Genomic DNA, 16300 nt, shown 5'->3' on the forward strand with positions numbered 1-16300 from the left:
CATCAGATTGGCTTACGAGACTGCCGGACGGCAGCCTCCCGAAAGAATCACAGCTCATTCCACTAGGGCTGTGGCTTCCACATGGGCCTTCAAGAACGAGGCTTCTGTTGATCAGATATGTAGGGCAGCGACTTGGTCTTCACTGCACACTTTTACCAAATTTTACAAGTTTGATACTTTTGCTTCTTCTGAGGCTATTTTTGGGAGAAAGGTTTTGCAAGCCGTGGTGCCTTCCATCTAGGTGACCTGATTTGCTCCCTCCCATCATCCGTGTCCTAAAGCTTTGGTATTGGTTCCCACAAGTAAGGATGACGCCGTGGACCGGACACACCTATGTTGGAGAAAACAGAATTTATGTTTACCTGATAAATTACTTTCTCCAACGGTGTGTCCGGTCCACGGCCCGCCCTGGTTTTTTAATCAGGTCTGATAATTTATTTTCTTTAACTACAGTCACCACGGTATCATATGGTTTCTCCTATGCAAATATTCCTCCTTAACGTTGGTCGAATGACTGGGGTAGGCGGAGCCTAGGAGGGATCATGTGACCAGCTTTGCTGGGCTCTTTGCCATTTCCTGTTGGGGAAGAGAATATCCCACAAGTAAGGATGACGCCGTGGACCGGACACACCGTTGGAGAAAGTAATTTATCAGGTAAACATAAATTCTGTTTTTATTGCGTCATTCTTGGCGCGGACTTTTTTGGCGCAAAAATTCTTTTCCGTTTCCGGCGTCATACGTGTCGCCGGAAGTTGCGTCATTTTTTGACGTTATTTTGCGCCAAAAATGTCGGCGTTCCGGATGTGGCGTCATTTTTGGCGCCAAAAGCATTTAGGCGCCAAATAATGTGGGCGTCTTATTTGGCGCTAAAAAATAAGGGCGTCTCTTTTGTCTCCACATTATTTAAGTCTTATTTTTTCAGTGCTTCTGGTTGCTAGAAGCTTGTTCTTTGGCATTTTTTCCCATTCCTGAAACTGTCATTTAAGGAATTTGATCAATTTTGCTTTATATGTTGTTTTTTCTCTTACATATTGCAAGATGTCTCACGTTGCATCTGAGTCAGAAGATACTACAGGAAAATCGCTGTCTACTGCTGGAGCTACCAAGCTAAGTGTATCTGCTATAATTTTTGGTATCTGTTTCTCCAGCTGTTGTTTGTATTGCATGTCATGACAAACTTATTAATGCAGATAAAATTTCCTTTAGTACTGTTACATTACCTGTTGCTGTTCCGTCAACATCTAATTTTCAGAGTGTTCCTGATAAACATAAGAGATTTTATTTTTTAAATCCATTAAGAAGGCTATGTCTGTTATTTCTCCTTCTAGTTTACATAAGTCTTTTAAAACTTCTCTTTTTTCAGATGAATTTTTAAATGAACATCATCATTCTGATACTGATAATGGTTCTTCTGGTTCAGAGGTTTCTGTCTCAGAGGTTGATGCTGATAAATCTTTGTATTTGTTCAAGATGGTATTTATTCGTTCTTTATTTAAAGAATTATTAATTGCATTAGAAATAGAGGATTCTGGTCCTCTTGATTCTAAATCTAAACGTTTAAATAAGGTTTTTAAATCTCCTGTAGTTATTCCAGAAGTGTTTAATCTCCCTGATGCTATTTCTGAAGTAATTTCCAGGGAATGGAATAATTTGGGTAATTCTTTTACTCCTTCTAAACGTTTAAGCAATTATATCCTGTGCCATCTGACAGATTAGAGTTTTTTTGGGACAAAATCCCTAAGGTTATGGGGCTGTGTCTACTCCTGCTAAATGTGCTACTATTCCTACGGCAGATAGTAATTCATTTAGGGATCCTTTAGATAGGAAAAATTGAATCCTTTCTAAGAAAAGCTTACTTATGTTCAGGTAATCTTCTTAGACTTGCTATATTTTTAGCGGATGTTGCTGCAGCTTCAACTTTTTGGTTAGAAGCTTTAGCGCAACAAGTAACAGATCATAATGTTATAGCATTATTATTATTCTATAACATGCTAATAATTTTATTGGTGATACCATCTTTTGATATCATTAGAGTTGATGTCAGGTATATGTCTCTAGCTATTTTAGCTAGAACAGCTTTATGGATTAAACTTGGAATACTGATATGTCTTCTAAGTCATGCAGACCTAGTGGACATGTCATCCTTTCCACCATGGACTCTGCCTCTAAGACAGGACCTTCTGATACAAGGTCCTTTCAATCATCCAAATCTAATTTCTCTGAGACTGACTGCCTGGAGATTGAACGCTTGATTCTATCAAAGCGTGGCTTCTCAGAGTCAGTCATTGATACCTTAATACAGGCACTTAAGCCTGTTACCAGGAAAATCTACCACAAGATATGGAGTAAATATCCTTATTGGTGTGAATCCAAGAATTACTCATGGAGTAAGGTTAGGATTCCTAGAATATTGTCTTTTCTCCAAGAGGGCTTGGACAAAGGATTATCAGCTCGTTCCTTAAAGGGACAGATTTCTGCTCTGTCTATTCTTTTGCACAAGCGTCTGGCAGAGGTTCCAGACGTTCAGGCATTTTGCCAGGCTTTGGTTAGAATTAAGCCTGTGTTTAAACCTGTTGCTCCTCCGTGGAGCTTAAACTTGGTTCTTAAAGTTCTTCAAGGAGTTCCGTTTGAACCCCTTCATTCCATTGATATTAAAATTTTATCTTGGAAAGTTCTGTTTTTGATGGCTATTTCCTTGGCTCGGAGTCTGGAAGACTTATTTTTCTTCAGGATGGTTTAGATAAAGGTTTGTCCGCAAGTTCCTTGAAAGACAAATCTCTGCTCTTTCTGTTCTTTTTCACAGAAGGATTGCTAATCTTCCTGATATTCATTGTTTTGTACAACCTTTGGTTCGTATAAAACCTGTCATTAAGTCAATTTCTCCTCCTTGGAGTTTGAATTTGGTTCTGGGGGCTCTTCAAGCTCCTCCGTTTGAACCTATGCATTCATTGGACATTAAATTACTTTCATGGAAAGTTTTTTGTTCCTTTTGGCAATCTCTTCTGCCAGAAGAGTTTCTGAATTTTCTGCTCTTTCTTGTGAGTCTCCTTTTCTGAATTTTCATCAGGATAAGGCGGTGTTGCGAACTTCTTTTGAGTTTTTACCTAAAGTTGTGAATTCCAACAACATTAGTAGAGAAATTGTGGTTCCTTCATTATGCCCTAATCCTAAGAATTCTAAGGAGAAATCGTTGCATTCTTTGGATGTTGTTAGAGCTTTGAAATATTATGTTGAAGCTACTAAGTCTTTCCGAAAGACTTCTAGTTTATTTGTTATCTTTTCCGGTTCTAGAAAAGGCCAGAAAGCTTCTGCCATTTCTTTGGCATCTTGGTTGAAATCTTTAATTCATCTTGCCTATGTTGAGTCGGGTAAAACTCCGCCTCAGAGGATTACTGCTCATTCTACTAGGTCAGTTTCTACTTCCTGGGCATTTAGGAATGAAGCTTCGATTGATCAGGTTTGCAAAGCAGCAACTTGGTCCTCTTTGCATACTTTTACTAAATTCTACCATTTTGATGTATTTTCTTCTTCTGAAGCAGTTTTTGGTAGAAAAGTACTTCAGGCAGCGGTTTCAGTTTGAATCTTCTGCTTATGTTTTTCATTAAACTTTATTTTGGGTGTGGATTATTTTCAGCAGGAATTGGCTGTCTTTATTTTATCCCTCCCTCTCTAGTGACTCTTGTGTGGAAAGATCCACATCTGGGTAATCATTATCCCATACGTCACTATCTCATGGACTCTTGCTAATTACATGAAAGAAAACATAATTTATGTAAGAACTTACCTGATAAATTAATTTCTTTCATATTAGCAAGAGTCCATGAGGCCCGCCCTTTTTTTGTGGTGGTTATGATTTTTGTATAAAGCACAATTATTCCAATTCCTTATTTTATATGCTTTCGCACTTTTTTCTTATCACCCCACTTCTTGGCTATTCGTTAAACTGAATTGTGGGTGTGGTGAGGGGTGTATTTATAGGCATTTTAAGGTTTGGGAAACTTTGCCCCTCCTGGTAGGAATGTATATCCCATACGTCACTAGCTCATGGACTCTTGCTAATATGAAAGAAATGAATTTATCAGGTAAGTTCTTACATAAATTATGTTTTATGCTTACCTGATAAATTACTTTCTCTTGCGGTGTATCCAGTCCACGGCCCGCCCTGGCAATTAAGTCAGGTTAAAAATGATTGTTTAAACTACAGTCACCACTGCACCCTATGGTTTCTCCTTTTTCTCCTATTTCTCCTAGCCGTCGGTCGAATGGCTGGGGGGCGGAGCCAGAGGAGGAGCTATATGGACAGCTCTGCTGTGTGTTCTCTTTGCCACTTTCTGTAGGGAATGAGAATATCCCACAAGTAAGGATGAATCCGTGGACTGGATACACCGCAAGAGAAAGTAATTTATCAGGTAAGCATAAATTTCTTTTCTTTTCACCTGTCCTTATAATTTTTTTGTGCAATTATTTTAAAAATAATTTTTATTAGTGTTGTGTGTAACTGTACTTTAATGTGTTTTGTGACACTTTTTTTGTTTTGCGAAACAGTTAACCAGAGCTCTAAGGATGCTCTACCCCGACGAACGCTAACTTCACTTGCTCTCAGGCAATCTCACAAACAGCTGCGATATACCACTTTCCACGCGAAGGTTTCTATTAGCGTACCACTTGTAAACTGGCACAAAATGTATTACAACCATACACTAATATGCAGAATCTTCCAACATAGGGATCCTTATATGCAACACGTTTCTTAGCGGGGAAACCTCTCAGTTTCATCAATCAACTTTAATAATTTAGTTAAAAAAATAATAGATATTTTTTATGTTTTTATAGTTTGTTATTCTATTCTCTTCTTTCTTAGGTGTTGTCACTGGAGATATGTTCCGTCATATGCAAAATTCTGAAATTATTAGAAGAATGACAGAAGAGTTTGATGAGGTATTGCCTTATTTAAGCTTTTTAACAACTTTGTTTGAAAATGTATTTTGAGGATTGAAAAATAGGGAAATAGTACTATTTTACTTGTTGCTTTAAAGCAGGGATTAGGATCCTTGGCCCTTCTGATGTTTAAGAACTACATTACACATGATGCTTAGGCACTCTGAAGTCCAGTTGAGCATCATGGGAAATGTAGTTTTGAAACATGTGGAGGGCCAAGGTTCCCCATCCCTGCTTTAAAGGAACATTCTTATTGCAAATATATATTTCCTAAAGAGAAATGACTTGTGTAGAATATTTTGTTCAGGGGTTTTGTTTTCAAAAAGCCCCCTTTCTTTCTAATGACACGGTGAGTCCACGGATCATCTTAATTACTGTTGGGAATATCACACCAGCAGAAAGAGGCAAAGAGCACCACAGCAAAAGCTGTTAAATACCACTTCCCCTACCCACAATCCCCAGTCATTCTCTTTGCTTGTATCAGTTGCAAGGAGGGGTAAAGTTAGGTGTCGGAGTCTTCAATCAAGAGTTTGTTTTCTCTTGTAAGGTGTATCCAGTCCACGGATTCATCCATTACTTGTGGGATATTCTCCTTCCCAACAGGAAGCTGCAAGAGGATCACCCACAGCAGAGCTGTCTATATAGCTCCTCCCCTAACTGCCACCTCCCAGTCATTCTCTTGCAGCTCTCGACAAGGGAAGTAGCTAGAGAGATGTGGTGCATTAATGTAGTTTATCTTCAATCAAAAGTTTATTATTTTCAAATGGTACGGGAGTTGTACTATTTTAGCCTCAGGCAGAAAGTTGAAGAAGAGTCTGCCTGTGGTTTTTGATGATCTTAGCGGTTTGTAACTAAGATCCATTGCTGTTCTCACACATAACTGAAGAGATGGGTAACTTCAGCTGGGAGAATAGCGTGCAGGTTCTCCTGCTCTGAGGTATGTTCAGTTTTAAGTTTTTCTAGAGAGATGATAAGCTAGAAAATACCGGATTTATTTAAGGTAAGCCTGATTACAGTGATTTAATAATGACTGGTATCATGCTTGCTGTAAAGGGTAATATTTCTCCAACATAGGTGTGTCCGGTCCACGGCGTCATCCTTACTTGTGGGATATTCTCTTCCCCAACAGGAAATGGCAAAGAGCCCAGCAAAGCTGGTCATATGATCCCTCCTAGGCTCCGCCTACCCCAGTCATTCTCTTTGCCGTTGCACAGGCAACATCTCCACGGAGATGGCTAAGAGTTTTTTGGTGTTTAAATGTCGTTTTTATTCTTCAATCAAGTGTTTGTTATTTTAAAATAGTGCTGGTATGTACTATTTACTCTGAAACAGAAAAGAGAAGAAGATTTCTGTTTGTAAGAGGAAGATGATTTTAGCAAACGTTACTAAAATCGATTGCTGTTTCCACACAGGACTGTTGAGATGAAGTAACTTCAGTTGGGGGAAGCAGTTGGCAGACTTTTTCTGCCTGAGGTATGACTGGCCACATTTCTAACAAGACTTTGTAATGCTGGAAGGCTGTCATTTTCCCTATGGGGACCGGTAAGCCATTTTCTTAGATTAAGCAAAAGAATAAAGGGCTTTATAAGGGCTTATAAAACTGGTAGACATTTTTCTGGGCTAAAACGATTACTTTGCTAAGCATATTTGACAGATTATAACTCTTTATAGTTATTATAATCTTGGGGATTGTTGTTAAAAAACGGCAGGCACTGTATGGACACCTTTTTCAGATGGGGGCCTTCTCTAGTCATAGGCAGAGCCTCATTTTCGCGCCACTAATGCGCAGTTGTTTTTGGAAGGCAAGGCATGCAGATGCATGTGTGAGGAGCTAAGAACCACTGAAAAAGCTTATTGAAGGCGTCATTTGGTATCGTATTCCCCCCTGGGCTTGGTTGGGTCTCAGCAAAGCAGATACCTGGGACTGTATAGGGTTTAAATGTAAAAACGGCTCCGGTTCCGTTATTTTAAGGGTTAAAGCTTTCAAATTTGGTGTGCAATACTTTTAAGGCTTTAAGACACTGTGGTGAAATTTTGGTGAATTTTGAACAATTGCTTCATGCTTTTTCGCATGTTCAGTAATAAAGTGTGTTCAGTTTAAAATTTAAAGTGACAGTAACGGTTTTATTTTAAAACGTTTTTTGTGCTTTGTTGACAAGTTTAAGCCTGTTTAACATGTCTGAACCATCAGATAAGCGATGTTCTATATGTTTGAAAGCCAATGTGTCTCCCCATTTAAATATATGTGATAATTGTGACATAGTGTCCAAACAAAGTAGGGACAATGATGCCACAGATAATAATAGTGCCCAAGATGATTCTTCAGATGAGGGGAGTAAGCATGGTACTGCATCACCCCCTTCTGTGTCTACACCAGTTTTGCCCACACAAGAGGCCCCTAGTACATCTAGTGCGCCAATACTTATTACTATGCAACAATTAACGGCTGTTATGGATAATTCTATTGCAAATATTTTATCTAAAATGCCTACTTATCAAAGAAAGCGCGATTGCTCTGTTTTAAACACTGAAGAGCAAGAGGACGCTGACGATAACGTTTCTGACATACCCTCACACCAATCTGAAGGGGCCAGGAGGGAGGTTTTGTCTGAGGGAGAAATTTCAGATTCAGGAAAAATTTCTCAACAAGCTGAACCTGATGTTGTAACATTTAAATTTAAATTAGAACATCTCCGCGCACTGCTTAAGGAGGTATTATCTACTCTGGATGATTGTGACAATTTGGTCATTCCAGAGAAATTATGTAAGATGGACAAGTTCCTAGAGGTTCCGGTGCCCCCCGATGTTTTTCCTATACCCAAGCGGGTGGCGGACATAGTAAATAAGGAATGGGAAAGGCCCGGCATACCTTTTGTTCCTCCCCCTATATTTAAGAAATTATTTCCTATAGTCGACCCCAGAAAGGACTTATGGCAGACAGTCCCTAAGGTCGAGGGGGCGGTCTCTACTTTAAACAAACACACTACTATTCCCATAGAAGATAGTTGTGCTTTCAAAGATCCTATGGATAAAAAATTAGAGGGTTTGCTTAAAAAGATGTTTGTTCAGCAAGGTTACCTTCTACAACCAATTTCATGCATTGTTCCTGTCACTACGGCAGCGTGTTTCTGGTTCGAAGAACTAGAAAAGTCGCTCAATAAAGAATCTTCGTATGAGGAGGTTATGGACAGAGTTCAAGCACTTAAATTGGCTAACTCTTTTATTCTAGATGCCGCTTTGCAATTAGCTAGATTAGCGGCGAAAAATTCAGGGTTTGCTATCGTGGCGCGCAGAGCGTTCTGGCTAAAGTCTTGGTCAGCGGATGTGTCTTCCAAGACAAAATTGCTTAACATCCCTTTCAAGGGCAAAACACTGTTTGGTCCTGATTTGAAAGAGATTATTTCAGACATCACCGGGGGAAAGGGCCACGCCCTTCCTCAGGATAGGTCTTTTAAGGCTAGAAATAAGCCTAATTTTCGTCCCTTTCGCAGAAACGGACCAACCTCTACTTCTACATCCTCTAAGCAAGAGGGTAATACTTCTCAACCCAAACCAGCCTGGAGACCGATGCAAGGCTGGAACAAGGGTAAGCAGGCCAAGAAGCCTGCCACTGCTACCAAAACAGCATGAAGGGATGGCCCCCGATCCGGGACCGGATCTGGTGGGGGGCAGACTTTCTCTCTTTGCTCAGGCCTGGGCAAGAGATGTTCAGGATCCTTGGGCACTAGAAATAGTTTCTCAAGATTATCTCCTGGAATTCAAGGAACTACCCCCAAGGGGAAGGTTCCACAGGTCTCAATTATCTTCAAACCAAATAAAAAGACAGGCATTCTTACATTGTGTAGAAGACCTGTTAAAGATGGGAGTAATTCATCCAGTTCCAATAGGAGAACAAGGGATGGGGTTTTACTCCAACCTGTTCATAGTTCCCAAAAAAGAGGGAACATTCATCTCAAAATCCTAAACAAATTTCTCAGGGTTCCATCGTTCAAAATGGAAACCATTCGAACGATCCTTCCTACCATCCAGGAAGGTCAATTTATGACCACGGTGGATTTAAAGGATGCGTACCTACATATTCCTATCCACAAGGAACATCATCAGTTCCTAAGGTTCGCTTTTCTGGACAAGCATTACCAGTTTGTGGCACTTCCATTCGGATTAGCCACTGCTCCGAGAATTTTCACAAAGGTACTAGGGTCCCTTCTAGCGGTTCTAAGACCAAGGGGCATTGCAGTAGTACCTTACTTGGACGACATCCTGATTCAAGCGTCGTCTCTGTCAAAAGCAAAGGCTCATACGGACATCGTCCTAGCCTTTCTCAGATCTCACGGATGGAAAGTGAACATAGAAAAAAGTTCTCTTTCCCCGTCAACAAGAGTTCCCTTCTTGGGAACAATAATAGACTCCTTAGAAATGAGGATTTTTCTGACAGAGGTCAGAAAATCAAAACTTCTAAGCTCTTGTCAAGTTCTTCATTCTGTTCTTCGTCCTTCCATAGCGCAGTGCATGGAAGTAATAGGATTGATGGTTGCAGCAATGGACATAGTTCCTTTTGCACGAATTCATCTAAGACCATTACAACTGTGCATGCTCAGACAGTGGAATGGGGATTATACAGACTTGTCTCCGACGATTCAAGTAGATCAAAGGACCAGAGATTCACTCCGTTGGTGGCTAATCCTGGACAACCTGTCACAGGGAATGAGCTTCCGCAGACCAGAGTGGGTCATTGTCACGACCGACGCCAGTCTGGTGGGCTGGGGCGCGGTCTGGGAACCCCTGAAAGCTCAGGGTCTATGGTCTCGGGAAGAATCTCTTCTCCCGATAAACATTCTGGAACTGAGAGCGATATTCAATGCTCTCAAAGCTTGGCCTCATCTAGCAAAGGCCAAATTCATAAGGTTTCAATCAGACAACATGACGACAGTTGCATATATCAACCATCAGGGGGGGAACAAGGAGTTCCCTGGCGATGGAGGAAGTGACCAAGATAATTCAATGGGCGGAGGATCACTCCTGCCACTTGTCTGCAATCCACATCCCAGGAGTGGAAAATTGGGAAGTGGATTTTCTGAGTCGTCAGACATTCCATCCGGGGGAGTGGGAACTCCACCCGGAAATCTTTGCCCAAATAACTCAATTATGGGGCATTCCAGACATGGATCTGATGGCCTCTCGTCAGAACTTCAAGGTTCCTTGTTACGGGTCCAGATCCAGGGATCCCAAGGCGACTCTAGTAGATGCACTAGTAGCACCTTGGACCTTCAACCTAGCTTATGTATTCCCACCGTTTCCTCTCATTCCCAGGCTGGTACCCAGGATCAACCAGGAGAGGGCTTCGGTGATCTTGATAGCTCCTGCGTGGCCACGCAGGACTTGGTATGCAGACCTGGTGAATATGTCATCGGCTCCACCATGGAAGCTACCTTTGAGACAGGACCTTCTTGTTCAAGGTCCATTCGAACATCCGAATCTGGTTTCCCTCCAACTGACTGCTTGGAGATTGAACGCTTGATTTTATCAAAGCGTGGGTTTTCAGATTCTGTAATAGATACTCTGATTCAGGCTAGAAAGCCTGTAACTAGAAAAATGTACCATAAGATATGGAAAAAATATATCTGTTGGTGTGAATCTAAAGGATTCCCATGGAACAAGATAAAAATTCCTAAGATTCTATCCTTTCTACAAGAAGGTTTGGAGAAAGGATTATCTGCAAGTTCTCTGAAGGGACAGATCTCTGCTTTATCTGTTTTACTTCACAAAAGGCTGGCAGCTGTGCCAGACGTTCAAGCGTTTGTTCAGGCTCTGGTTAGAATCAAGCCTGTTTACAGACCTTTGACTCCTCCCTGGAGTCTTAATCTAGTTCTTTCAGTTCTTCAAGGGGTTCCGTTTGAACCCTTACATTCCGTAGATATTAAGTTATTATCTTGGAAAGTTTTGTTTTTGGTTGCTATTTCTTCTGCTAGAAGAGTTTCTGAGTTATCTGCTCTGCAGTGTTCTCCGCCCTATCTGGTGTTCCATGCAGATAAGGTGGTTTTGCGTACTAAGCCTGGTTTTCTTCCGAAAGTTGTTTCCAACAAGAATATTAACCAGGAGATAGTTGTACCTTCTTTGTGTCCGAATCCAGTTTCAAAGAAGGAACGTTTGTTACACAATTTGGACGTAGTCCGTGCTCTAAAATTCTATTTAGAGGCCACTAAAGATTTCAGACAAACTTCTTCTTTGTTTGTTGTTTATTCTGGTAAAAGGAGAGGTCAAAAAGCAACTTCTACCTCTCTTTCTTTTTGGCTTAAAAGCATTATCCGATTGGCTTATGAGACTGCCGGACGGCAGCCTCCTGAAAGAATCACAGCTCACTCCACTAGGGCTGTGGCTTCCACATGGGCCTTCAAGAACGAGGCTTCTGTTGACCAGATATGTAAGGCAGCGACTTGGTCTTCACTGCACACTTTTGCCAAATTTTACAAATTTGATACTTTTGCTTCTTCGGAGGCTATTTTTGGGAGAAAGGTTTTGCAAGCCGTGGTGCCTTCCATTTAGGTGACCTGATTTGCTCCCTCCCTTCATCCGTGTCCTAAAGCTTTGGTATTGGTTCCCACAAGTAAGGATGACGCCGTGGACCGGACACACCAATGTTGGAGAAAACAGAATTTATGCTTACCTGATAAATTACTTTCTCCAACGGTGTGTCCGGTCCACGGCCCGCCCTTGTTTTTTTTTTTTTTTTTTAATCAGGTCTGATGAATTATTTTCTCTAACTACAGTCACCACGGTATCATGTGATTTCTCCTATGCATATTTCCTCCTGTACGTCGGTCGAATGACTGGGGTAGGCGGAGCCTAGGAGGGATCATATGACCAGCTTTGCTTTGCTCTTTGCCATTTCCTGTTGGGGAAGAGAATATCCCACAAGTAAGGATGACGCCGTGGACCGGACACACCGTTGGAGAAAGTAATTTATCAGGTAAGCATAAATTCTGTTTTTTTATTTTACTCCCATTAATGAATAGATATAACGTTTTCTTGAGGTATATAAACGTTTATTACATATTGGTGATAAAACTTTATTCTGGGGGCCAGTTTTTCTACATGGCTGACTAGATTTTGCTAGGGATAGTTTTTTAAGGCCCTCTCACTGTGAGTACAGGTTGGGAGGGGCCTGTTTTCGCGCCTAAATTGCGCAGTAGTTTTTGCAGCTTGAGACATCTAGCTTCCCTGAAGGAGTCCCCTGAACATATAGGACCTCTCTAAAGGGTTTTTGTGCCTTCCAAAGTCATTGTATGGGCAGGTAGGGCCACAGTAGAGCTGTGGCAGTTGGTTGTGACTGTTTAAAAAAAGTTTGATCCTGTTTTGAAACTAAGGGGTTAATCATCCATTTGCAAGTGGGTGCAATGCTATTTCAGTTTATTATACACACTGTAAAAATTTCGTAAAATTTACTGCTTTTTTCACTGTTTTGCAGTTTCTGTGATTGTTTTTTTCTCTTAAAGGCACAGTACTGTTTTTATTTTTTGCTTGTTCACAGTTATTAAAGTGTTTTCCAAGCTTGCTGGTCTCATTACTAGTCTGTTTAAACATGTCTGACATAGGGGAAACTCGGTGTTCATTATGTTTAGAAGCCATTGTGGAACCCCCTCTTAGAATGTGTACCAAATGCACTGATTTTACTATAGATTACAAAGACCATATTCTGGCTTTAAAAAATTTATCACCAGAAGAAATTGACAAGGAGGAAGTTATGCCTAACTCTCCCCACGTGTCAGAACCTATAAATCCCGCTCAGGGGACGCCAAGTACATCTAGCGCGCCCATTGCGTATACCTTGCAAGACATGGCGGCAGTTATGAATCATACCCTTACAGAGGTATTATCTAAACTGCCAGGATAGCAAGGAAAGCGAGACAGCTCTGGGACTAGAATAAATACAGAGCTCTCTGACGCTTTAGTGGCTATGTCTGATACACCCTCACAATGTACTGAAGCTGAAGCAGGGGAGCTTCAATCTGTAGGTGATTTTTCTGATTCAGGGAAGATACTTCAACCTGATTCTGATATGTCTACATTTAAATTTAAGCTTGAGCACCTCCGCGTATTGCTCAGGGAGGTCTTGGCAACTCTGGACAACTGTGACACTATTGTAGTCCCAGAGAAATTATGTAGATTGGATAAATACTATGCAGTACCTACTTACACTGATGTTTTTCCAATCCCTAAAAGGTTTTCTGAAATTATTACTAAGGAATGGGATAGACCAGGTGTTCCGTTCTCTCCCCCTCCTGTTTTTAAAAAGATGTTTCCTATAGACGCCGCTACACAGGACTTATGGCAGACGGTCCCTAAGGTGGAGGGAGCAGTTTCTACTCTAGCTAAGAGTACCACTATCCCTGTCGAGGACAGTTGTGCTTTTCTAGATCCAATGGATAAAAAATTAGAGGGTTACCTTAAGAACATTTTTATTCAACAAGGTTTTATTCTCCAGCCTCTTGCATGCGTTGCCCCAGTCACTGCTGTTGCGGATTTCTGGTTTGAGTCTCTAGAGGAGGCTCTACAGGTTGAAACCCCTTTGGAAGATATTATTGACAAGCTTAAGGCTCTTAAGCTAGCCAATTTATTTGTCTCTGACACCGTTGTTCATTTAACCAAGCTAACGGCTAAAAATTCAGGTTTTGCTATTCAGGCGCATAGGGCGCTATGGCTTAAATCCTGGTCAGCTGACGTGACTTCAAAGTCTAAACTTCTCAACATTCCCTTCAAAGGACAGACCCTATTCGGACCTGGACTGAAGGAGATCATTTCTGACATCACTGGAGGAAAAGGTCACGCCCTTCCTCAAGACAGGTCCAACAAATTAAGGACCAAACAGTCTAGTTTTCGTCCCTTTCGAAACTTCAATAGTGGCGCAGCTTCAACTTCCTCTAACACAAAACAAGAGGGAACTTTTGCCCAGTCTAAACCGGTCTGGAGACCTAACTAGGCTTGGAACGAGGGGAAACAGGCCAAAAAGCCTGCTGCTGCCTCTAAGACAGCATGAAGGAGCAGCCCCCGATCCGGAAACGGATCTAGTAGGGGGCAGACTCTCTCTCTTCGCCCAAGCTTGGACAAGAGATGTCCAGGATCCCTGGGCATTGGAAATTGTGTACAAGGGTTATCTTCTGGAATTCAAAACCTCTCCCCCAAAAGGGAGATTTCATCTCTCACTTTTATCTGCAAACCAGATAAAGAGAGAGGCATTCTTACATTGTGTTCAAGACCTCCTAGTTATGGGAGTGATCCACCCAGTTCCGCAGGAGGAACAGGGACAGGGCTTCTATTCAAATCCGTTTGTAGTTCCCAAAAAAGAGGGAACATTCAGACCAATCTTAGATCTCAAGATCTTAAACAAATTTCTCAGAGTTCCATCCTTCAAGATGGAGACTATTCGAACCATCCTTCCTATGATCCAGGAGGGTCAATATATGACTACCGTAGACTTAAAGGATGCTTACCTTCACATCCCGATACACAAGGATCATCATCGTTTTCTCAGGTTTGCCTTTCTAGACAGGCACTACCAGTTTGTGGCTCTTCCCTTTGGGTTGGCCACGGCACCAAGAATCTTTACAAAGGTTCTAGGGTCCCTTCTAGCGGTCCTAAGGCCGCGGGGTATAGCAGTAGCCCCTTACTTAGACGACATTCTGATACAGGCGTCGACTTTTCAAATTGCCAGGTCCCACACGGACAGTGTTCTGGCATTTCTGAGGTTCCATGGGTGGAAGGTGATTGAAGAAAAGACTTCTCTATCACCTCTAACAAAAGTTTCATTCCTAGGGACTCTGATAGATTCGGTAAAAATGAAGATTTACCTAACGAAGGCCAGATTGTCAAAACTTCTAGACTCTTGCCGTATTCTTTATTCCACTTCTTGTCCTTCAGTGGCTCAGTGTATGGAAGTAATCGGTTTAATGGTAGCGGCAACGGACATAGTACCGTTTGCCCGCCTACATCTCAGACCGCTGCAACTTTGCATGCTCAGTCAGTGGAATGGGGATTACACAGATTTGTCCCCTCTACTAAATCTGGATCAAGAAACCAGGGATTCTCTTCTCTGGTGGCTATCTCGGGTCCATCTGTCCAAGGGGATGAGCTTCCGCATGCCAGATTGGACTATAGTAACGACAGATGCCAGCCTTCTGGGCTGGGGTGCAGTCTGGAACTCCCTGAAGGCTCAGGGCTCGTGGACTCAGGAGGAGGCACTCCTTCCGATAAACATTCTGGAACTAACAGCGATATTCAATGCTCTTCAGGCTTGGCCTCAGCTAGCTGCGGTCAGGTTCATCAGATTTCAGTCGGACAACATCACGACTGTAGCCTATATCAACCATCAGTGGGGAACAAGGAGCCCCCTGGCAATGTTGGAGGTTTCAAAGATAATTCTATTGGTCAGAGGTTCACTCTTGCCATCTCTCAGCTATCCATATCCCAGGAGTAGAGAACTGGGAGGCGGATTTTCTAAGTTGGCAGACTTTTCATCCGGAGGAGTGGGAGCTCCATCCGGAGGTATTTTCCCAGCTGATTCAACTATGGGGCAAACCAGAACTGGATCTCAAGCCGTCTCGTCAGAACACCAAACTTCCTTGTTACGGGTCCAGGTCAAGGGATCCCCAGGCAGCACTGATAGATGCTCTAGCAGCGCCCTGGTCCTTCAGCCTGGCTTATGTGTTTTCACAGTTTCCTCTGTTCCCTCGGCTGATTGCCAAGATCAAGCAGGAGAGAGCTTCGGTGATTTTGATAGCTCCTGCGTGGCCACGCAGGACTTGGTATGCAGATCTGGTTGACATGTCATCCTTTCCACTATGGACTCTAACGCTGAGGCAGGACCTTCTACTTCAAGGTCCCTTCAAACATCCAAATCTAATTTCTCTGCGTCTGACTGCTTGGAGATTAAACGCTTGATTTTATCAAAGCGTGGTTTTTCTGAGTCGGTATTGATACCTTAATTCAGGCTCAAAAGCCTGTCACCAGGAAAATCTATCATAAGATATGGTGTAAATATCTTCATTGGTGTGAATCCAAGGGTTACTCATGGAGTAAAGTCAGGATTCCCAGGTTATTGTCTTTTCTCCAAGAAGGATTGGAGAAGGGATTGTCAGCTAGTTCCTTAAAGGGACAGGTTTCTGCTCTGTCTATTCTTTTGCACAAGCGTCTGGCGGATTTTCCAGACGTTCAGTCGTTCTGTCAGGCTTTAGTTAGAATCAAGCCTGTGTTTAAACCTGTTGCTCCACCATTGAGTTTAAATTTAGTTCTGAAAGTTCTTCAAGGGGTTCCGTTTGAACCTCTGCATTCCATAGATATCAAGCTTTTATCTAGGAAAGTTATGTTT

At 42.0% G+C, this 16300-nt stretch overlaps 1 protein-coding gene across 1 annotated transcript in view; it reads left to right on the top strand.

The window, feature by feature from the left end:
- STAG2 (stromal antigen 2) overlaps nucleotides 1-16300 on the top strand; it is an 848979-nt gene that overhangs the window by 271650 nt on the left and 561029 nt on the right. The window contains exon 7 of the mRNA XM_053699120.1: nucleotides 4862-4938. Coding sequence (XP_053555095.1) covers nucleotides 4862-4938 — 77 coding nt within the window. The remainder of the gene's footprint in view (nucleotides 1-4861; nucleotides 4939-16300) is intronic.

The sequence above is a fragment of the Bombina bombina genome, chromosome 1 (genome assembly GCF_027579735.1).
Source record: "Bombina bombina isolate aBomBom1 chromosome 1, aBomBom1.pri, whole genome shotgun sequence".
NCBI lineage: Eukaryota > Metazoa > Chordata > Amphibia > Anura > Bombinatoridae > Bombina > Bombina bombina.